Genomic DNA, 23068 nt, shown 5'->3' with positions numbered 1-23068 from the left:
GAATAATGATGATTATTATTCTATTTATTATATTATTAATACAATTTTTATTATTATTTAAGAATAACACCCAATCTTGTTTTAAATAATAGCAAAAATAATATTATTTATTATTATTATTATTATTATTAAAAACAAAGAGAGTTAATAATAATAATAATCATTATTAATATTATAAATGATATTATATTATAATGTATTAACAAAATTATTATTATTATTATTATTATTTAAGAATAAGACACAATTTTTTCAATAATAATACTAATAATTGTATTGTTTTTTTAATACAAAGTTAGGTAATACAAATGTTTCAGAATTACAAAGTTAATCATTGAAATAATGGCCACTTTATTTTATGATGATGATGATGACACTGATGGGGCTTTAGAGGTACAAAAGACAAAAAGATGGGGAAGCTTAGTATTAGATAAAGATGGATGATTCATTATGTTTTTCTGTGCAATGTGGGACATTAATAGTTCTAATTATAATTAGCTATAATACCTTGTCAAAAGGGATATTCCACATGGACAAACACATCAAGAAATAACAGTTTTGAGTTTCATCCCAAGTTTCTCTGAAGTGGTGAATCGGCCAGAGAAATATGCCAATCTGAAGATTCCTCTTCAATGACTACTTCATTTAACACATGCCGATCTGGCATTGAGAAACACCAGCCACTCGTGCTGAAACTTCCCATCTTCTAAAACACAGACTTTTAAGAGGGGTCTAAATCAAGGCAGGTTCCTTCATTGTCCACTTCTACATCCTTGAGTGAATTATAGCGGTGTTAGAAGAGCAGTTCCACGTGTGGACAGTAGAAGGTTTCACTGAACAACCTGTCCTCTGTTTTCTCCAGAGATAAGTGAGTTAGAGAGTGAGGAGAGTAACCTCTTGGCCTCTAGGGCTGCAGCTGGAAGAACAGACTCCTGCCACACTGTTCGTCATGAGGGTTGTGTTTGCTTTCTTATGTCAATCTGTTTCAGTGGCAGTAAAAGTTAGGAGAAAACCTCAGTATAGTAGAACTAAGTTCATAACATATTAACAACGAGAGGTCAAAGGTCAGAGGTTACATTATAAGTTTTGGTCAGCGTTTTAGTTTCTCGGCTCTTTAAAGCAATGGTTCTCAACTGATGGGTTGTGAAAATGAGTCTCTGGTCAGGAAAAAAGTTTAAGTTTAAAGTCGGCATGCATGAAACAGAAGCTGAGATAGTTATTTCTTTCCTATTGCGAAGATTATCAGATTGAAACAGGCTTCTTGAACATCTGGCCCACCGAGTTTATGGTCTGGTGGGTTTAGAGAGTCTAAGCCTGAGCTTAACATCGCAAGATTTCAACCAAATATGTGTTGCATCACTGTTTTTCCTATCAAACAGCGGAAACATTTTGGACAGCACTTTGTATTAAATATTAAATACTAAGTATTAAATAAGGGGTTCATCATTCTGAATGCAAGATTGGAATTCACACCATTTGGGGTTTTAAATAAAGGAATGAATGTGAATCTATAATTGGTGAAAACACACACTCCCACACAGAGTCCAGGAAGGAGCGTATCTCACTCTCATTACAGTACCGGCCTTGAGGAAATGCAGAGGTATGACTGATGACAGTGCCAGGATACTGGAGAGCTATTGCACAACAAAAGAAACAAAGAAAAAGAGTGTGTCTCTGTGTGTGAGAGCGAGAGAAAGGTGAAGGAGAAAATCTGTACCGTGACTGGTGGAATGCAGCCTCTAGAGAGCCGTACCAGGACCTCAACATCCAGAATATCAGCCACCAGCATTACAGCATCACCCCAGAGGCCTGGATCAGCTGCGGCCTTTAATACACACACACACACACACTTCCACCTACTGCTTCTGTGAACACTGGATGTTAACTCTGACTTTGGGATACACTTTTTCGGTTTACTGGAGCATGCACTAGTTGTTGGGGGAAGGAAACTAATAGTTATTTAATGCTTTTGCATAGATTTAGTTAAGTTAAAGCAGTAAGTTACAAGAAACTTTAAGCGGCATTGTTAGGTATGACAGGTTGTCATAATTATAACATAATTAGAAATGTTGCCTTGATAACAAACTGAAATAAGTTTAAGCTGGAAAATAAAGCTAAATATAAAAAAAATAATACAAAGGATAAAAGCACATAACAAAATGACTAAGAATTTAATTCAAATGAAAACAAAGAATACGAAAATTTTAAGCGAATTCAGGAAATTGATGAATACTATAATAGCATAAGTAATACTAAAAAACACTGAATCTTGGTTCTTACAGTACTGTAACAAAGTGGCTTATTGATTTTAGAAACAGTGCCAAGATAAACAACACAAACGTTCACTAAATAATCACATTTATTAATAATATTCCAGCAAGTTATTTAGCCAATAGTTCACTAGCCTAACTCACTAGCAACTGTAACATTTGCCAAATTAATTTAAATATAAAATTGAATCGATGTGTGGTCATAGGTATGAATATAGAGTTATAGCCTAATGATAATATATAAATGTTTCAACTTCAAGACAGTTATTATGATATATACTTCCATAAGTCACAAGTTGTGGTGATTTTGAAAACTTATTTTATATCTTTTTTAGTTTAAGTTAAAAAGTTAAGTTAAAAATGACATCAAAATGTAACTCATCCAATTACATTTTAGAGTCTGAGCAACCATTTTAGAATGCTTGTCATGGAAACCACTACTTTAATCAAAATTGCGTTGTGAACCTAATGCCTGATAAACATATTTTCATTAGAGTAGTTGTTTTATCTCGCATTTGTTGGTTTTCCTTCATTTTCAGAGTGCGCAGACTTTTTGTAATTATTACCTGATTGTAGTTTTGGTCTACACACTTCAGTTGGATGGATTTTTGAGGCATGGTGAGTCTCTGGTTATTCTTTTCATAAAATATTTATTGTGCTGTGCCTCTACTAATATGGCAGAGACTTAAGTTCTAGCTCTAGAAACATCATCAGAAAGAGCAAAAGGAGACAGGATGACTTAAAAGAATGAAGAAAGACAGAGACTGGTGATGTTCATCCTAAATGACAAACCATAGTCAGAATTACACCACGGTAAAGCCCTCATATCCTCACCGTCAAGCCACATCTAATCCCATAATGGCCGCCGACCCCCTGATAAACAAGCACATGTGAGGCAGAGGGTCAGGGATCCACCTCGCTCATCTTACCTCTGAGTCTATCCAATAATTTATCACTCCCTCTCCCCCTTATCTTATCCCGTTAATGAACAGGCTCTCTGATCGACCACCGCTCGGGTCATAAAGGTGTCCCGCACGGCCAGCTGGTCTGGTGAAGGGAGCAGCTCCAGGTGTTATCAAAAATCAGATGTAGACCATCTCTTGTGTGACGGCATCTTTCCTCCTGAACTCGTCACATTTTGTAGTTTCTAATCGATTGGTATTATTTGTGAATAATGTATAATAATGTTAAAGTATTGAGAATTGAACTGAGTTTTGATTTACGAGATTTAGCATGCTCACTGTCAACGTTTCTCACTTTTTTCAGGATCCTGTGATGAATAGAAAGTTCAAAAGAACAGCATTTATTTGAAATATGTAATAAAATATAATAAAAATATATAATATAGGCCTTACTTTAAATCACATGCAAGCTTAATCTAACATACACAATAGAATATTGAGCCCAAAACCTCACTTACATTCGATATTAAATGCTAAGGAGCTTTTGTTTATTTTGGAAAATCACAAAAGGTTGTCTTCTATGGGAAAGGTACTGGATGGATGGAATCACTTTAAGCTTTCCAAGAAGGCTTTTTGAATTCTCGCTTTGGGAAAGATGGAGCTAAATTTGAAAAAGACTGCCGTGCATCAACACGCGCTTTATTTTGGAGACATTCTTCAACCGCTGCATGTCTACATCAAACTAACGCTCCTTTTGAGAGTTTTGATGGGCCTGAGATGCCCCTAGAAACTTCAAGACTGGAGTCAAACTTTTATCAGCGTTTGGAAGGATCACAGACAAGAGAGTTCAGTGAGAGTGTGAGTTTCTTTCATCTTGTGGTATCAGAGCCAAAAAACAGGCCGCTGATTAGCAGGGGGTTTTTTATACAGTCATCTGAGGGAAAAATGAAGGTACACACATATAGAGAGAAGGAGAAACTGAGATAAAAACAGAATTGCAGGCTTTGTCTATCATTTGTTTTGACCCCAAACCCATTATGTCCCCTGGCCAACAACTATCAAACACAAGACTGCTAGTCATTGGTCATTTCAAGCTGGTGCAGTGCTAAAGTTTCATTCGCCTGCCCCCATTTGAAGATCTCCATTTCAAGACCAATTATTCTTTCGATTTGAAGTGGCGAGTAAAAACGCACCCAGAGTCCATTGGAAGTGGACTGTGCCGGAGTTACACAAAGCAGCCACCTCGCCTTCAAAGGGCACTCGGACCAAATCTAGGACAGAGATTAAGCGCTGTCTCTGTGAGATATAGCGGGACTTTTCGGCATGAGTAATAGGGTGGAGAAGCTCGCTGATTTACGCAGCACTAGGGGCCAAGCAAATTGTTTGAGATGGAAAAGGCTAGACGGCCACAACTTGGGCTCCAGATAAAGATAAAATATCAGCAGATAGCTGTACATTGTCATGGGGTTTTAATATAGAGTATGTATGGTTGAAGGGAGGCCTTAGTTGAATGAAACAAAATGTGATTGTAGGTTCTATTTCCAATTATTGTATTAGGCTAATCGCAATTTTATTGGCAATGTGTCAACAGCTTATAAGGAAACTTTTCAAACGAGACCTTCCCGAATTCCTATGTTGTCTATGAAGCCTGTAGACGGTTTTTATGTGAAGGAGTCGGGACGTTTTTGCCGGGAAAATCGAAAGGATGTGACGTTTAAGCGCACTACCGATAGCCTCTCTTCCGTTGACACGTGAAATTATACAATGTTAAGCATAATGTAGATCAAAAGAGCCATTCTGTACTCTAATGTCAATGTGTCACGCAAAAAAAAGAAGGTATTAATTCAAACTCTCACATACCAAGATCTATATAATCTCAAACAGGCATAGGCTAACGTTACTAGCTCTATAATCAAACTATCAACAGTCTAACGTTAATAGTTAGCCTACCTCATCTGTCGACATGATGCTGGTGAATCGCAGTGTTGCTGCTGCAAACACATCCACATCGCTATGAACAGATGCTTTCTTGGTTTTCTTACCGTTGTCATTTATGTTGTGTGTTTATTTTGTTACTGAAAATCGCGCATCACATATTTTCATCTAAACGTCGCTCTCAGCAGCGTGGACGGCGTCGAGATGACTGCAAAGGTATTTCCAACTTCTTTTTACTTTTAAGCTTAGAACAAGAAAGAACTTCGACGTCATTATATCGGGGCCTTGAATAACATTCAGTCTCTTTTACGTTACACGAGTGCTAGACCTACTTGAGCAGCACGAGCAATAAATTGCTGGCTGCAGTCACTTAACGGCCACCGGTGTCGCTAATACCAAGGGTTTCTGAATTCTACTATAGCCCCTTTAATTGTGAGGGAAAACTGAACCTGTTGTCCCTTATACTATATATCTGAAGAACTAGCACTTACTTTGTTAAAGAAAATAAACAGCCAAATTAATTTATCATAAATTATCTGCAGATTTATGAAATAAAGCCAAAAATCAAAATGAGCAAATAATTATTAAGTCATAATTTTAAGATTTCTCTCCATAAAATGTAAAAAATTTAATTCAGAGCAGAATCGGTGCTTCACATTTCAAGTTAATGCCAAAAGTTTAATTTTTTTTACAAAAAAACAAAACAATGACTGTCGATAACAGATATATATACGACAAACATACAAATAAAGCTCATTCAAAAAAAACAAAAAAAAAATTCCATCCAAATATGTTTCACATTTCTTTCCATTACGTATGTGAGTCACATTTCCCATAAACAGAATTTTGCCTAGATTTTTTTTTTTTTTTTTTTTTGGTGTTTTGGCTGAGGATTGAAACTAATATATACAACTTGACCACAATCGCTCAGCCATATAACCAGTGTGACCTACTCATAAATTAACTGGTAAGGTCAAAAAGAGTGTATTTTTACAAACAGCATGGATGAGCACTTCAGTGGAGAGAGTTTTACAATTCCAGATACAACATGTTGAGGACGGATAGTTTGAAGAGTTTAATTTACAACAAACATAATAAATTAGTCTAAACACTACTTAATTAATTGTTAGATACATAATATTTCACATCCCAACTCTCAAAATCTTATTAAAAGACGTAAGGTTTCCTCACTGGAAACATACACTTGTACATTGACACCACTGTAGTGTTTTATAAGGGCCCGTTGCGAGCTGCCTCTAGGGGGCACTGCACATGCAGATAAAGAGTACTGTTGCCTTGTCTTGCAACTCCATCACCTGAACTATTATAAAGGAAAACAGACTTTTGCTTTTCCTTAAACAAGCTGCAGTTTATGCTTTGGGACAGGGCCGCGCCAGCATCCAGGAGGAGCCACTGCCAATGGGACATGGCTCAGATGGCCAGCTGCAGCTTCGTCAGATTCCTCTGGTGCATATTGTGGTGCCGGACAAGCTCATCAGACCTGGCAAACTTCTTCTGACAGTTAGGCCATCTGCAGTTGAAGGGTTTCTCACCTGAAAGAGAGAAAAAGATACAAACATTAGGATGGAATCGAAGGTAAAAGTAGAGAGCAGTAAGGAATAGCAGCATTATTAAATAATATTGAGGTCACCTAATAACACTGGTGTGTTATATTTCTATATTTCTCAAAAAAAAAGTTATATACATTTTATAATCATATAAATTTTGCTTAATGCAAACAATAAAATGCAACTAAGCATATAACTGTGTATTGGATAACAAATCATAATAAAAACAAAATAAATAAAATATTTAAATAATTTATCTACTTATTAAAAAAGGAGAAAACACTAATTATTTGTTTGTTGGTTGAAAATTGGTAGAAATTCATCAGCCACTTGTCTTTGACATTCATTAAAATTCAATATATTCAGAAATCAGAATTTTTCTACAAAGCCTTTAGTTATAGTAATAATTTAGTAAATTGTTGGGCCTGTGCTATTTATGATAATACTAATAAATTTCAGTCTTATTTTTAGGACTTTTTTCTTTTTTACTTTTGCCACGAACGACGACACACAACCTCTCCATTAATTCAGTACTAAATTTATGCTTATAACAAATGATTCATGATTGAAAAATCTGTTTCAAGATCGATGATATATTTCAATATATATTTTTTTTCATTTATGTATTATATGTATCCATTATATTTATGCCAAATTTGTTTTATGATCTCAATAGTCACAAATTTATTTTAATCTTTTTTCCATCTTTATTAAATGCATAGACAATTCAAAATTTTGAATTTACATCTGACTATTTAAAAAAGTTGAGTACTTATTATTATGTTAAGTAGCTCACTTTACTTATGAATACTATAGTTGATTTTTTTTTCCTCTAGAAGAGGAAAACTGACTCAATAATAAAGAACTGGTATCATTTTAAGTTAAAAAAATTAATATTTTGGTTAAATATGGAGCCCCTAAAGGGACAGAGTGATGTAAAAAAAAAAAAAATTGAGATGGGTGGAAAATTTTTATTTCAATGCTTTTACATTCTCTTGCAAATGTTTTGCGTTCCCTCAAGAAACTTTGCTTTTACTTGAAAACTGTTTGAGCTCATCCGAGCAACTTTGCATTCGCTCGCAAACCTTTTGAGTTCTTTGCGAGTGAATGCAAAGTTTCTCAGAGGAACTCAGAGGTTTCTCGGGGGAATTCAAAGCTTTTACGAGAGAATTCAAAAGCATTGAAATATTTTTTTTTCCTCCCATCTCATATTTTTTCCACCACCATGTCCTTTAAGGCACTCCGTAGTCTATCCGTAGCAGTCTAACCACTGCAATTCAGTTAAAGCAACTGATTTTTTTAGCATTCACTTTTGAATACAAACTGATAACATAATGCTGAATATAGGTGACCTCTGAAACTTCAACTATTCAAAGAGTGGAAAGAGAGGAGCAAATCATGAAAAAATGAAAAGGTTTACGCACTTGTTTTACCTGTATGTGTCCGGGTGTGCGTCTTAAGGTGGTCTGACCGTGAGAACTTTCTCTGACAGGTTTCGCACTGGAATGGCTTAACGCCTACACACACACAGGAACATACAAGTGTGGTCACACTCACACACACAAGGAGAGAACGGGTACAGGCTACAGTAGAGAGACCATGCCAAAATGTGTCAGAGAGAAAAAATCGTCTTGTATTAAGTATGTGAGATCAATGTCCAAAAAGAGTCCGGCCAGATAGTAATACATCAGCAAACACTTGTGCTAAATGTTAACTCATAAAACTAATGTTTTCACACACTTGGAACGCGAGTGAAAATGTAAACATTTAGCCGACTTTAAGTCAACAACTGCAGACTGTGTTATCACACCTTTTTGTAAAAGATATGAGGAAGTAGCATCATTAGCATGATTCTACTTGCATGGCAGTGTTTCTATTGGTGAATTCGCATGCTAGTATACTACAGTTTGGGGATTGTGGGAAATCCAAAAATCAATAAATCTACGTAACAAGTATTCATGTAAAAAGTATGATAAACTGTACTTCTTTTTCACAAGAGGGCTTAGATCTGAAGCTCTAATCGTTTGTGTCCCTTACTGAATAGTTTCACATGCTACAAGGAAATACCAGAGGGAAAACAGCAACAGGAAGACAGAAATAATAAGGGACAGAGAGGCGCAAACCTGTGTGTCTTCTCTGGTGTCGTTTTAGCTGGTCTGATCTGGAGAACCTGCGACCACAGTCTGTGAAGTCACACTGATAGGGTTTCTCCCCTATGAGTTTAATACAACCAAACATGTTAACCTTAGCATTTGTGCTAATGGTATTTAATAACATTTGTGGGTTGTCTTACCTGTGTGTTTACGACTGTGCATCTGTAAGTGAGAAAGTTTAAAGTATCTTTTGTTACAGCCCGGGTAGGCGCACATGAACGGCCTTTTTTCGTTGGTCTCAGATGAACGCACAATGGCGGGTGTAATGCCAGGTACTCTCCGCACATCCTGTGAGAAAGTCGACAACATTCAATTCGTGCTACAGCAAACGCTGCGCACCAAACAAGACATCCAAACCCACTGCCCATGCGGAAAACCGCTAATGATTAGCATGCCCAATCGGTTCATTACTGCAGAATTAGCTGTGAAATGATTATTCAGATTTACCCATGCTACTGATATGGGCTCTAACTGTGAACGGTTAGTCACGGACGTTAGGCAGACCTTATTTCACTGCTTCACTCCCCCTGTTCCTCCCGTTTCCCTCATTTGCCCACTGCTAAAGCCCATCTGCTCTTAATTAACTAGTGCTTAGCATAATGGCGTTTCCGCGCGCTGGCATGGTAATGAATGAGTGTTAAGTGTTATTGATAAGTAAATTACTAAAACTGTTCTACTGCTGTAGTGCCAGACTTATATATTGACCCCACGGGGATGATAACACAGCAGGCTAGGCAATACACCCCAGCGGGCTAGCATGCTACGTCTGATTTGTATGTGACAGTTTAGTTCAGATTAGCTGTTCTAAATGATCAATTTTAACTAATGTATTGTACACATTTGCATACATCTATCTATCTGTCTGTCACTTTTCTATCTATCTATCTATCTATCTATCTATCTATCTATCTATCTATCTATCTATCTATCTATCTATCTACCTGTCTGTCATCTATCTATCTATCCATCTATCTGTCATCTATCCATCCATCCATCCATCCATCCACCTGTCTGTCATCTATCTATCCATCCATCCATCTGTCATCTATCCATCCATCCATCCATCCATCCATCCATCCACCTGTCTGTCATCTATCTATCTATCTACCCCCCCCCACCCCCACCCCTACCCCTACCCCTACCCCTAGCTGAAAAATTGGCCATTCACGCATTTATACAATAAGAAAAGAAAGAGTAAACAGAGAAGTGGGGAAAGGCATCCCATTCTGAACAAGAGCAGCTCTGGAGTATCTCTTCTTTTACTGCTTTAAGGCCGCTGACAGACATTAATTAAGAGCTAATGATTTATATGCATGAGCAGCAGGCAACTGGAAACTGCAGCTTTACGGCTAATGGACTTTTTAAAGTGATTCCTCTTCGCTTTTCATCCTCAAATGCCTTTCAAATCTCTCAGCTATTTTGGCAGGGGCCTGCTTCCTCTCGCATAGCCTTCTCATTGCGTCAGATGGTTCTCTTCAGCACCTTCTTTTTAAATTACATTTGTCTCTTTTTTTATTAGTTATTTAAGGCACTGTATTACACTTCTAAATCTTTTCTTTTTCTTTTTGAGTTATTCATTTTAGCAAGTTGTATAATCAACCTTTTGATTAAGGGTTGAGTATGCAAGTCCCTGTGTGTCTTTGTACGCCTTGGCCTGACCTTGGCCCATTGTGAGCACATCCCAAGAGCACAAAGAATCTTAGTGTGTCCTGGGAGTGAACTCAAGTGTGCCGTGAGTTAGAGATACTGACCTGAAGGCCTCTGAAGACACCGTGGGTGTGGATGCGGTACTGCGTGCTGCAGCTGTAGACCATGGGTGTGCTGGGGTCGCTCTCATACCCTCCTGCATGACTGTTTGTGTTCAAAGGGGAGAATATTTCGTTATTGTGATCAGGTGGAATAAAGTGAGCTTTTTCAGAGAACTGGAAATGCAAACTGATTGCTACAAGTATAAATAATGTGATAAGTTTGGGATCAGTGAGATATAAAAAATAAGTGACAGTTTTTATCATTTTACAAAAGATTTCTATTTCAAATAAATGCTTTTTTTAAACTTTCTATTTATCAAATCCAGAAAAATAATGCATCACATTTCCACAAAAATATCAAGCAGCACACCTGTTGTCAACATTGATAATAATAAGAAATCTTTCTTATTATTTTCAGCATATTAGAATGATTATTACGATACTATTTCACAATATTACTGTTTTTACTGTATTTTTTTATCAAATAAATGTAACTTTGGTGAGCATAAGAGATTTCTTTTAAACATTAAAAAAATCTTTTAATCTTTAAAAAAACAAACATTTTTGTACATTTGTTCACATTTTTTTGGAAAACATGGAAAACAAGTCATAGTATCAGCTATTTTTACTAAAAAAAAAAAGTAGTGTGGAGATCTGTTATTTGTTGAGGAAAAACATAAAAACATTTAATGAACAATTTAATTTGTGTCTGTATCTGTTTGTCTTAAACTTTATAGTTAATTGCAATGACAACTAGAATATCACTAAGACATGCTTTTTGATGCATGTAAAAATGTCAAAAACTGCTCCAAGCTATAGCATCTCTTCACAAAATGTAATTCTACCTCATAACTTTCCTACTTATGTACGACAGCAGATAAAGTCCTTCCTAAATCTCTCCATGCATTATTTCACAAAGTTTGGATGACATATAGAGGGCATTGCTAGCCATAAAATACACAGATTCATGTCTTTGTAACTCATCCTGACATTGGGGCAAATTGCTCCCTGTTTCAAAGAGCAATATTTTTGCCCTAAACATTTGAGGTAGGGCCAGTCAGAGAGATGAATGGGGAATGCATGGTCTTGCTCACTGTTGAACTTCTGCCTGAACCTCAGCGGTATGCCTTTTTACGTTGCGCTGTAAATACATGTTTCTCAGGACAATTCTGCACCATGTTTCCCCTTTGGAGAAAAGACCACACATTATGTTACTGCGAAAATCTTTGCCTTGCTTGAACAAAATTTCGCGAATTTTGTGTAACAGTTCATGAGGTATAAAGTTCTCTTTGTCTCTATGCAAGACCAGCCAGACAGAAAGACAGTCCAAAACAGCATCCTGCAGTAAATCTTCTCACAGTTCATTCATTCACCCAGGCCGAACCACCTTGGTCTTGCGGCAGACATGGGATTTGGAGGAATGCCAAGAGCTTTAGATTGTTGGATGTATATAGGAATGATTAAGTTTGGATTGAGGAGCCACAGCAACGCTTCCATGGCAGCCCCCTTGGGATCGATCAGCGTGTCTGATTTTCCCTCAACCGAAACCAGCACCGTCCTTCTCATTTATCAGCACATGAATCATTCCGTCACCCAGGGCTCCACTGACTCTTTCAGAGAGGCTGGAGAGAGGTCACAGCCTCCTCCCCGCCTGGCCGAACGTGACTGCGGATTCTCGCTTGGGTCCCAGGGGGAGTAGAGGCTGTCCCATTGTGCACTGATGCACTTCCACCTCCCCCCTGCGCGGCTCCCTTCCTCCCGGCGGGCCGGCGCTCGGCCTGGTCAAGGCTGAGGTGCCACTGGCAGAAATATATGGCAGGATATCATTCTCTAGCCAGACAAAACAGAGGCTAATTCTGTATGTGCACACTCTACTCTCTGGCACAAACAGAAAGATGAGAAGAAAGTTGCGGGGAAAAGATTTTTGCTTGGGGGAATCAGACTACACTGGTTGCGCTTTATGTTTTTAAACACAATACTAACATATTACTAAAAAACGCATACTTGATCTCAAAGTTAGGTATAAGCTGTATGTGTTTGATTCACTAAAAAGTCAGACTAGTATGTTTGTGATACACTAAACAGAGCTGGCTCATAAGAGTCATCCATTTAGGAATCAAGACTACATTGGTTGCGCTGTCAGTTTTTGATTCACTAAAAAGAACCGACTCGTTAGAATCATTAACAAGAGTCACAAGAGTTCAGAATCAGACTACACTGATGAGGTGTATGTTTTTGTTTCACTACAAAAAAGCCTTCTTATAAGAGTCATTCGTATTGTAATCTGAGTACATGAAAGAGGAAGTTGTTACTTGTAGGCTACATGCAACATCCAATCTGGCCCAATCTTCATGTTTCTTAAAAGTCATGGCCTGAAGATATCTACATCCCAATATTTTGTTATAGTCATAGCACCACATACTGGCAACAGGAAGTGACATGTTTTACACTGCAATGCACTCCTAACATTTAAAACGATATTAAAATATGATATCAAATGTTAAACATGCTAGCAACATGCTACAAACATGTTAAACCCAAGTGGGCCGCACAAGTCCTGAAAAGTGAAGCCAAAGCATCTCGATCGCCCCCTGGTGGCTCGCTGCAGTATAGGTCATAAACCCTGCCCTCTCCATGTAATCGAATGGGACGCGAGCAAATCAAATTCCACTTCAAATAATTTTCAGAAAGATGTTTTCTGTCTTTTTAGGTAGTTCTTCACGCAGACGTTTTTCCAATAGATTTGAGTCTGGACAGAACCTTGATACCGCGGCTCAACCTCAAGATCACTAGTAACTGCCGTTACTGGGATATTTTGGCTTCATTTTTCTACAGTGGAAGGAAACAGAGTTGCGCTGTCCATGCTAGCAACACTTAGCTAGGGTTAAAGCAAATTATTAATGCCATGAAACAGGAAGTTGTAACTCAATGTCTAATCTGCCCCAAACATTTTCATAAAAGGCCTGAAGGCATCTACATGCAATATTTAGTTATAGACATAGCGCCACCAGCTGGTAGCAGGAACTGTGGCACATATAAATTACTTTGACATAGTCCTCCTATATTTATCCATTTAAATACATATTGCCCACCATTCACTGTTTTCTTAAGGCCACCGGGTGGCGTTGGCACCAGTGCGAGGGCCTGTTAATCACCGCTTGCAGCTTTAATTTGTATCGGACTACATTGATCATCATGCTTTCTGTTTCGCGTTGTTGATTCAGTTAAATAAGTAGCGCAGGAAACTCTATCACAACATTTTAGAACAGTTTTCAGTAAGAAAGCCTAATGAATGCTCTGGCCAGTGTTCAACTATTTGCAATGAATTTAAAATGGCTTTTCTGACATCCATGGCAATGTTCCATAGAAGAAACAGAACCCAAACCGATGTGGTTTGCACACATAATTCAACTTGCATTCAGACCTATTATCATATTAAGCACCAGCCTATTATAAGTCCTTCTCTTCTCTAAGCTGAAGCAAATGTGTGCTTATCCAAATCACAGAAGAATTTCCTACATGACAGGAGCGGGTCGCGTCGACCTACCTCTTTATAGTGGATGCCAAAGGGTTGACAGGATTCCACCCCATGCACTCCAACTGTGACGCCATTTGATATAAATTATCGCTGCTGGGATTGAAAACAACAGAAACACTATTTAAGAAAATATGCATGTACAGTATTTTTTTTTTACAACAAGCACACTTAATATTAAAAACCAGCAACCACTGTCACATGTAAAGAATGTGTGGATGAAAAATAGCCTTTTTGACAAAGGCATCCTGGGTAACAGCGAATGAATGTGTCATATGCGCAGAAAAAAAAAAAAAGGAGTTTACCCACACCACCGGGGTGGATCAGTTAATCAGGTCATCCCTCTGACCAAAAACCTGCCATACGTTATTAAAAGCCTGTCCGTAGAACCATTAGTTACCCTGCCAGGTGCTCACCCAAACACATAGTTTGGATTTATCTACAGCAACTCTGACATCATAGTGTTTCATCATAGACAGGCAACAGAATACGACGGTATGAACTGGTACCTGGTACTGTGCTTGCTTCACTGTTGAAGGAACATAACAGTATTTCAGCATCAAGAGTTTGTTTTGAGAACATACAATTATGCCATATGGCCCTTTTACATGCGTGTTAAAAATGTTTCAGGACTATTCCAGTAATGATAACTTTAAATTAAAGGCATAAATTCAATCAACAGCATTTATGGCAATTTAGCATTACATTGAGGTAAATGGAGCCAAATGTAAATGTTAAAATCCTCACTGTTTCAAAAGTATAGCCACAAGACATACAGTAAACAATATGCAATAACATGATTTTAGTGTGCAAAAATAGCTTACTGATCTATTCTGTGTGAAGTTATATCAGATTTTACAATTCATTTCCATGACAAGGTAATGCCTAAACCATAAACTTAAAACGACTATAAAAAATGTGATTTATACAGCTTTTGCAGTTTAAGTAGATAATGCACAGGTTTTAACAGAAGAATTGATGTCACACTGTATATTCCTGCCTTAAATTTTTAAGTACAATCAACTATGCTGTTTAAGTCATTTCAACTTAAATTACATTAAACTGACTTTTGAAAAATTAGTTGAATCTTGTATAACTTAGAAAAGAAGTTGGAATTGCTTAACTTATTTTGATGAGTTAAAGCAATGTAAAAACATATGTTGTCATAACTTATGATCATATAATTGTTTAAAGTGCAGTGGTTTTAGTGCGCAAAAAAATGCTTACTCATCTTTTCTGTGTGTAAAGTAATATCCAATTTTACAATTCAATGACATGACAACATAATGCCTATAACCTTAAAATGACTGTATGATTTATACAGCTTTGCAGCTCAAATAATAGACATGTCAGTTCTTTTTTTTTAAACATAAGCTGGAAAATTGCTTTAAACGGAGTCAAATCCACAGAAAAAACTAATAGTTTGGTCAGATATAACAGTGGTCTGGTAGACTCCCTGTACAACATGGTCTGGATCTTTGTTTTTCATTTTTGACGCACCAGACGCAGATGCAGGAAGCCTGTAGATTGTGAATAGTTTACACTACATCTGCCTTTGAGATTAACAACAACCTAATTTAACTTTGAAAATCTGGACATGTTTTTATTCCAGTCACCTAGTGCTACCAAAAAAAAAAAAAAAAAGTTATAACCTGGAGGCCTGTGTAAATACAGGGCTGTAGGTACCAGGCATTTGATTTGAAAAGCGGCACAGCATTTTGATTTGAGGATTCACAGCCGCCTCGCTGCGGCCTGTTTATTACAACGCAGAGAAGCGGGAACTGGAAAATGCAGTTTGACCTGAGTCAGAGTCCTCTTATCATCCCAATTCTGTTATTTTGAATCTTTATGTTCCCTCTGCGCTGGAAAAACAACATGGCGAAAGCATCCAAGGAATGTGAGATGATTTTGGGGTTGTAGTACTCGTACTGTTAGACAAAGTTGCGAATGGAACTCCACCGAGAACAGTTAACCACTTATCAGAATGAAAGAATTCAGAGCTGGTCTGAAAGTGCAAACGGGTGGTGGATTAAAGCGTTTGTCTTGGCGTAGTACACACTGCTGTTCAGCACTTGACCTTTATTAAGCATGTTTGACAGAACCCAGCTTTGATTTGGCAATATTCTGTCAAAGGAAATTACACCATTTTGCATTTTTAACCCCTGACACTTGTAATTTGGGATTTTTTGAGTGCTCAATTTCCTCGTATTTTTCAGAAATGTTTTTGTTTGCCTAACATTGGATTACACAACCATTCAAAAGTTTGGGGTTAGTAAGATTAATATTTGATTTTTTATAGAAATTAATACTTTTATTCAGCAAGGATGCATTAAATCTTGAATTTAATGAATCTTGAAAAGAAAATGTATCACGGTTTCCACAAAAATATTAGGCAGAATTTTTTTCTTGAGCAGCAAATCAGCATTAGAAAGATTTCTGAAAGATCATGTGACACTGAAGACTGAAAATTCAGTGAATTTCACTGAAATTTTACTTTATTTTGACCAAATAAATGCAGCCTTGGTGAGCATAAGAGACTTCTTTAAAAATATTTTAAAAATCTTACCGACCCCAAACCTTTGAACCGTAGTGTATTTTGATAATGCACATTAAAAAAAAATCCCAGCAGAAACTTTATTTGAACATCCTGTACGAACAAGTTTTCCTCCTTTTCCTCCTCTTGTTACTTAATTTCCCCGCTTCCTCTACGTGCTCAGTGGCAGCGTGACTTTTTGGAGCCGCCATAACAGATTTTGAAGCGTCTCTGATTGTTGCACAGGCCTGGTTATTGAACAGAACTGGATTTGAACTTCCTGCGCCCAGAGTGTCCTGACAACTATCAGCTGGACTGTCTGTAGCCTGTCTGGATATTTTCCCTATCTTTTAAGATATATATTAAATTGCATGACGTCTGTTTTTCTGTTAAGGCAGCATTTCAGAAACATCTGAAGCGCAATGATGTACATGTCTTGCAGACAGAGAGAAAGGAGTCAAACATGTGTGAGGAACATGTTTCAGAAGACCTTGAGATGTTATTTGTGTGATGGACAGCCCTACCTGTTGTACGGGTTCCTCAGGAGCAGAGCCTGACTTCCTGTACAGCTGTCAGAAGGAGTGTGACAACCGTACACTGGAGGAGGGACAGGATACTGCTGGTCACCTGAAATTCAACACACATATTAATGAGAAGCCTTTGATAGCATTTCAAACATCCCTCTTTGTATTGGCCATATATATACACACACATGTTGTGTTTTCAGGTTTTATTGGGACTTTCCATAGACATAATGATTTTTATACTGTACAAACTGTATATTCTATCCCTATACACTAACCCTAAACCTAAACCTACCCATCACAGAAAACTTTTTGCACTTTTACATTTTCAAAAAACATCAACTCGTGTGATTTATAAGCTGGTTTCCTCATGGGGATCAAAAAATGTCCAAATAGAATTTGGATATTGCCATCTTTGTGGGGACATTTTGTCTCCATAATGTAGGGTTTACCATAACACACACACACACATATCATGTTGTATGTATCTATTATATTATTATTATTATTATTTACTGTACTAAATAATATCAATATTATATATTTTATATTCATTTTATATTAAAAGAGGCATTAATATAAACATTATATAAATACTATAAAAAATAATTATAAAATATTATACAAATACTTAAATATATATATTTTTTAATATTCATCTTTTGTGTGTATTAACAGTCTTTGTAAAAAAAGTTGTACAGAACTTTGGGACAATTTCTTTTGTTTTTAAATTAATGTATTACTTATAAATAAACATGACGTGATAAGTTAACTTCCAATATAAAAAGAACTTGTTAAAAGTGATAAAAAGAACGTTTCTATTTTTTTCTCCTCTATCACACCTTGGATAACAACATTGTGTTTGCTCTTTAATACATTTTGTTTTGAATAATTCCCTCTGTAATTAAATTAACGAGAATGAACATTTGCGCACTTTGTTTTTCTTGAGTCCCCCATGGAAAATAACCATGCCTGGATGCTAAGAGTATCATAACTTTGCAGTTCCAGCTAAACGCATGATCAAGCATGTGTGGTGTAGTCCGGCTTACAAAGGGAATATGAGCGTGAGGGAGGGTTATGGAGACGCAGCCGACTACACTTCGCAGTTATGAAAACAACAGGCTGAGTCTCTTTGAAGCCATAAAGCACGCAGACCCCTCGCTCTCCGTTTCGAGTGCAAATGAGGAATCGCTGCTTTGGCTCATCCGGCCCTCATATTGTGAATGCGTCCCATGGTAGTTCTAAACATTCCGAAAGGGATCATACATCGCAGAGTCTTCTGGTCACTAGCACCGAGACCTCAGGGAGAATTTACTGCGGCACAATGAACACCAAATCGCCCGGTTAGCTGTTTGCTGATTTTAAACATTATGACGTGCATAAGAGCAGAGAGGACTATGGGGAGAAAGAAGAGTTTGAGCTGATTTACTGTTCAGCGATGGGACGTTTTGTGCAACTTGCCCCCTGAATGACATTACAGAAACCGCTATGCAAGTTCAAAGAGCAAACAAGCAGAAAGTGTTTGCAGATTAGGGTCTCCTCCAATAAATGCATTTATACAAACACAATAAAATGTAATTTAGTGTGTTTGTGCTTACCCATGTTGCTTTGCTGCGTGATGGGGTCCTCGTGTTTAAAGGAATGGTTGGGAAACTGCGAGGTGTGGTGGGAAGGCGTGTGTCCGTAGTTTGTGCCTCCATCAAAAGCAACTGTGCCGTAACCTGGGACAGATAATGTAAATGAAGTCAGAAATGTTTTAAACATTTTTTACATATATTTCAAATATAGATCTTCTGTTCTAGAATTGCCTAATTATTCCATAAACTTCAAAAGTTTTCTGTTGCAGAGAAAAATAAAAAAAAGTATGACAGCCTGGCCAAAAATTATGTCTGCACAATTTGGCATGTTTCATTGCATTATCACAAATAAAACAATTGACTCCAAGTACAACACCACAATATGCTTACAAAATCTTTAACATATTTTTAATAACATTTGAATAAAGGGTGAAGACATCAGTTGTGGCCACAACTATAAGTCTTATACCATTTATTTTTTAGTAATTTTAGAATTGTTTAATTATTCCGTAAACTTCAAACTTTTGCATTTCAGATGCAAATATGTATACTATATATGTGCCAGAAATAAAAACAACATCAGCAAATCTCTATTAGCTGTTATTAAACAGAAACACACAGCTACTCTCCAGATAATAGGAATATTCTTCTTTGGATCCTAATCATCCCTCCATTGCCCAGCGGGGGTGAGCGGACAAGCTGTGCGAGGAAAACAAACGCTGGCAGGACGGTGTAGCCGAGAGCCGACACCAGGTTTAGGGGGTGAATCATGCCTCGGTCTAACCCCAGGTCAGACGTAACATCGTAAATCATGGTCTCCCACCACCATCTTCATTAATTACAAGCCAACCACTTTCACCTCAGAGAGAGAAAAACTCATTAAAGATGACCATTTCTCTTCCACCCTACCAGGTCTCAGCAAGAGCTTTAACCTGGGAGTCAGTGAAGTGCTGGTCACTGGCTCTAAGTGTGGCCTGATATTGTGAAGAGTGGCAGCACCCACAATTAATTGTAAACTTTAGATTTCCAAAATGCATTTTAGAACTATAAACTATCAGATGTCTTAGGGAGTGTTAGTGTTTTAAATAAATTATTCTATGTCTGGGGTAACTCAAGCACCCGAAACAAGATCTCATGTCTGATGTTATTTATTATTAGTGATTATCTTATTTTATTATTGAGGGCAAAATCTGCTCATCATTTGCACTAAAAAAAAAAAAAAAAAAAAAAAAAGTTGCTGCCTTAAATTTTTAAGTACAATCAACTTGGATGTTTAAGTCATTACAACTTAAATTACATTAAACTGACTTTAAAAAAATGAGTTGAGTCTTGAATAACTTAATATAAAAGGTTGAAAAATGCTTAACTTATTTTGATAAGTTAAAAGCAATATACAGTCAAACCAAACATTATTCAGACACCTTGATATCCTCACTTACATAAATTAACTATAGTGTCCTGCACCCACTGGTAAAAAAATATATATAAAAACTTATATCTGGTGTCTGAATAATTTTGGGGTTGACTGTAAAAACATATGTTGTCAGTGTATATATGTTCACATACATTTTTACATAAAAATATATTTTATATTTATTTTCAAAATATGTAGATATAACGTGGAATTTATACAAAATAGTACCAACATGGATAAAAGCTGTTACTGCAAAATATCAAGTCATTTTGTAAGGCATTCATTGACAAATGAGAGAAGGAGAAAATGTATTTATGTAGTCATGAAATACATAGAAAATATCAAATTATTAACCAATAACTCAGGTGTCCGAGTGACACATCATCAGAAAGGATCAAATATTTCTTGTACATTTTTCTTTGTATAATTTATAACTTCAAAACACGTTTTGGAAAATGTGCAAAATCATTAGATGTTCTTTTTTTAAAGTCTGTTATTTATTTAAATACAGTCTCCAATAATATAGTTATCGAATGATACTTGTTTTCAAATAGACATTTATTCATGGTATATTTGTTTACATGTATTTACTTTATGAAATCTCATTTAACAAATTGTTTCTTTTCATTTGGCTTATCTGAAATCAGTTTCACTTTATTATAATCTTTCAGTTTTTGAAATATTATTAGCAGGTGCGGTTTTTCGTCTTTGTTTTCATGCAATTAGTCATCATGAAAAGGTAGAAAAAATATTTTTCTTGTCTAACTGCAAAATCTTTATTATCCCATAAGTTGAAACCCCCAAGCCAATAACCTAAAGTCCATTATACACTGACACAGCAATGACCCAACATGCATTAAACGCCTGTGTGATGAGGTGTTTGGAGCATATCTGTAAAATAACTGGGAACTGTTTTGCCAAATACAGGAGCATTGAGATACATAATTACTCAAGGCAGACAAATATGTGTGAGGTGATGGCCCTGGTGATGGATAAATCACAGAATGCATTTACTCACTTACTACATTACTGTTAAAACAAGCTCACATCCTGACAAACTTCACTCTCTTCAAAAGTTGTCCTATAAAATAGTAATGTACTATACAAATTGCGCTAATTCCTCGCATTAAAAAGCTCAAGTTTTGTAAAATATATGACAAACTGTATTATTTTTTACTGTCAATAAAAATTATTTTATTTGCATAAGTTCTCCTTAATTAAAATGACATTTTCAGAAAGCGTTGTTTTTAATACAATACTCTTTTCCCCCCTAAGCTTTACTATGTAATTGAATTCATGCATTAAGCAGACATATTTAAACTGAATGACTGAAATAAAAATTTAAGTTAAAATAAGCATGTTACAGGCCCCATGCCAGTAAATTTGGTGCTTCTTGTCCCTAATAATTAATGGGTTTACACATATTGACTTTAAGGCCAACTGTTGAGTAATATAAATGGTCCGAATTCAAAATGTTACGAAACTGAGAGGAATGACATACAAGATCCCAACTAAAAAAAAAGTACTTTTGTTTTTCAAAAAGTGTTTTACAAGCTTTACTAAAACTGTTAAAAGTGTATTTAGCAGACAATTAAACGTGTGTTAAGCAGACAACGTTTAAACTGAATGACTGAAATACAATTTAAACTAAAATAGGCAAACTTATAGGCACCGTTCCAGTAAAATGTGATGATTTGTGCCCTTAATAATAAAAAAAAATGTTTATATCTATTGACAAATTATGGATTAACTCATTCAAATAGTTTGGGAACAATGTCACAAAGGACCCAGAACCGAATTACAGTGACATTAAAGGAGTTTCTCACCCTGATTCCTGGAGCTGGGCTGGCTGTCCATGCAGTTGGACAGGTAAGGGCTATTGCTGAACATCCTGGGCTGGGTGGATGGGGGCTGGCTGGCTGTAGGGGCCCCGAAGGCTCCGTACCTGCAGGCCCCAGTGCCAGTGAACTGTCCAGAGAAGTGCACGGTGAAGGCGCTCAGCCCACAGTGAGGGTCTTCGTGAGGGTCGGTCGTGCCCCAGCTGGGCTCCTGCTTGATGAAGGAGTGCGGGGCCAGCGAGCTATAGGATGCGCCGGTGTGGAAGTCCAGCATAGGAGCCCACTGCGGGGTGCTGCTTACGGGCAGGGCACAGTTGCCGTTCCCCCCTGGCAGAGCAGGCACGGGAGGGAGAAGAGTGTTGAGGTCACGTACATCGGAACCCATTTTCGGGTACTTGAAACACCTGAACGGCCCAGCTGAGAGACGAGGTCCAACGAGGATCTGGTTTGAGTTCGATTTGGTGCTAAAATCCAAAGTCAAGGTGTCATCGCTGAGTCAAGTTGGGTCACGGCCAGTAAAAAGTGCTCTTCGTTAAAAACGGCGATGTCGTTTTCAACCAGAATAGTCCATTACACAATGGGAGAAGAGAAAACGGGGGCTCGGTTGGGAGGTCCCAGCAGGGGCAAGTTCTCGCAGGCTCTGTGAATGGAGTGAGGAGAGCAGAAGAGAGGTTCCTCCTTTCTTGCGTGTCTGTTTTCTTTGGAGGCCTAGGAGCTCACATACAGAGCCAGTCTGAGGAGTCGGGAGGAGGAGGAGGAGCCAGAGCTAGTGAGGAAAGATGAGTGTAACACTTCATTCATTTACTTCTCCCTGTACAATACTCCTCCCTGTATACTCATACAGCATGCAGGGAGTCTCAATAAACTGTGTGTGTGTGTGTGTGTGTGTGTTTGTGTTTGTGGGAGTCGGCTGGATACATAACAATGATTCAGAGACTGGCTTTTTATGAGTTTTGAAACACATTTTAGCAGAGACTATAAAACTGTTAAATGCACTTCAGACTTTGGCTGCGCAGGTACAGTAATATCTTGAAGTGATATACAAATCTGAAGGACATTTAAGAGGTGGAA

General features: G+C 37.2%; 1 protein-coding gene across 4 annotated transcripts; it reads right to left on the bottom strand.

Annotated features, from left to right (window-relative positions):
• Positions 1 to 5760: 5760 nt before the first annotated feature.
• wt1a (WT1 transcription factor a) lies at positions 5761 to 22707 on the bottom strand. 4 transcript variants are annotated; one of them, XM_084095176.1, is made up of 9 exons: positions 21986 to 22707; positions 18767 to 18889; positions 17169 to 17271; positions 14124 to 14207; positions 10580 to 10679; positions 8969 to 9116; positions 8799 to 8888; positions 8100 to 8192; positions 5761 to 6660 (listed from the first exon to the last, which is right to left on the bottom strand). In XM_084095176.1, the coding sequence occupies exons 1-9, from the start codon at positions 22380 to 22382 to the stop codon at positions 6539 to 6541; spliced, it is 1260 nt and encodes a 419-aa protein (XP_083951302.1). In that variant the 5' UTR covers positions 22383 to 22707; the 3' UTR covers positions 5761 to 6538. The 4 variants fall into 4 exon arrangements, with proteins under 4 accessions (XP_083951302.1, XP_083951304.1, XP_083951303.1 ...); XM_084095178.1 differs by having other exon boundaries at positions 8109 to 8192; positions 21986 to 22692; XM_084095177.1 differs by having other exon boundaries at positions 14124 to 14204; positions 21986 to 22650.
• Positions 22708 to 23068: the final 361 nt, after the last annotated feature.

This window comes from Abramis brama, assembly GCF_963993115.1.
Source record: "Abramis brama genome assembly, chromosome: 20".
NCBI lineage: Eukaryota > Metazoa > Chordata > Actinopteri > Cypriniformes > Leuciscidae > Abramis > Abramis brama.
The sequence above is the reverse complement of the archived record's forward strand: the minus strand, read 5'-3'. Positions and strand labels throughout refer to the sequence as shown.

What these genes read in the sequence shown, in the direction of transcription:
- wt1a (XM_084095176.1), bottom strand. Translation starts at nt 22,382, where the DNA reads ATGGGTTCCGATGTACGTGACCTCAACACTCTTCTCCCTCCCGTGCCT. An exon ending in GCCCAGCTCCAGGAATCAGG is followed by an intron (nt 18,890 to 21,985) that starts GTGAGAAACTCC and finishes TATCTGTCCCAG; the next exon opens with GTTACGGCACAGTTGCTTTT. An exon ending in TTGGCATCCACTATAAAGAG is followed by an intron (nt 10,680 to 14,123) that starts GTAGGTCGACGC and finishes GAACACAAACAG; the next exon opens with TCATGCAGGAGGGTATGAGA.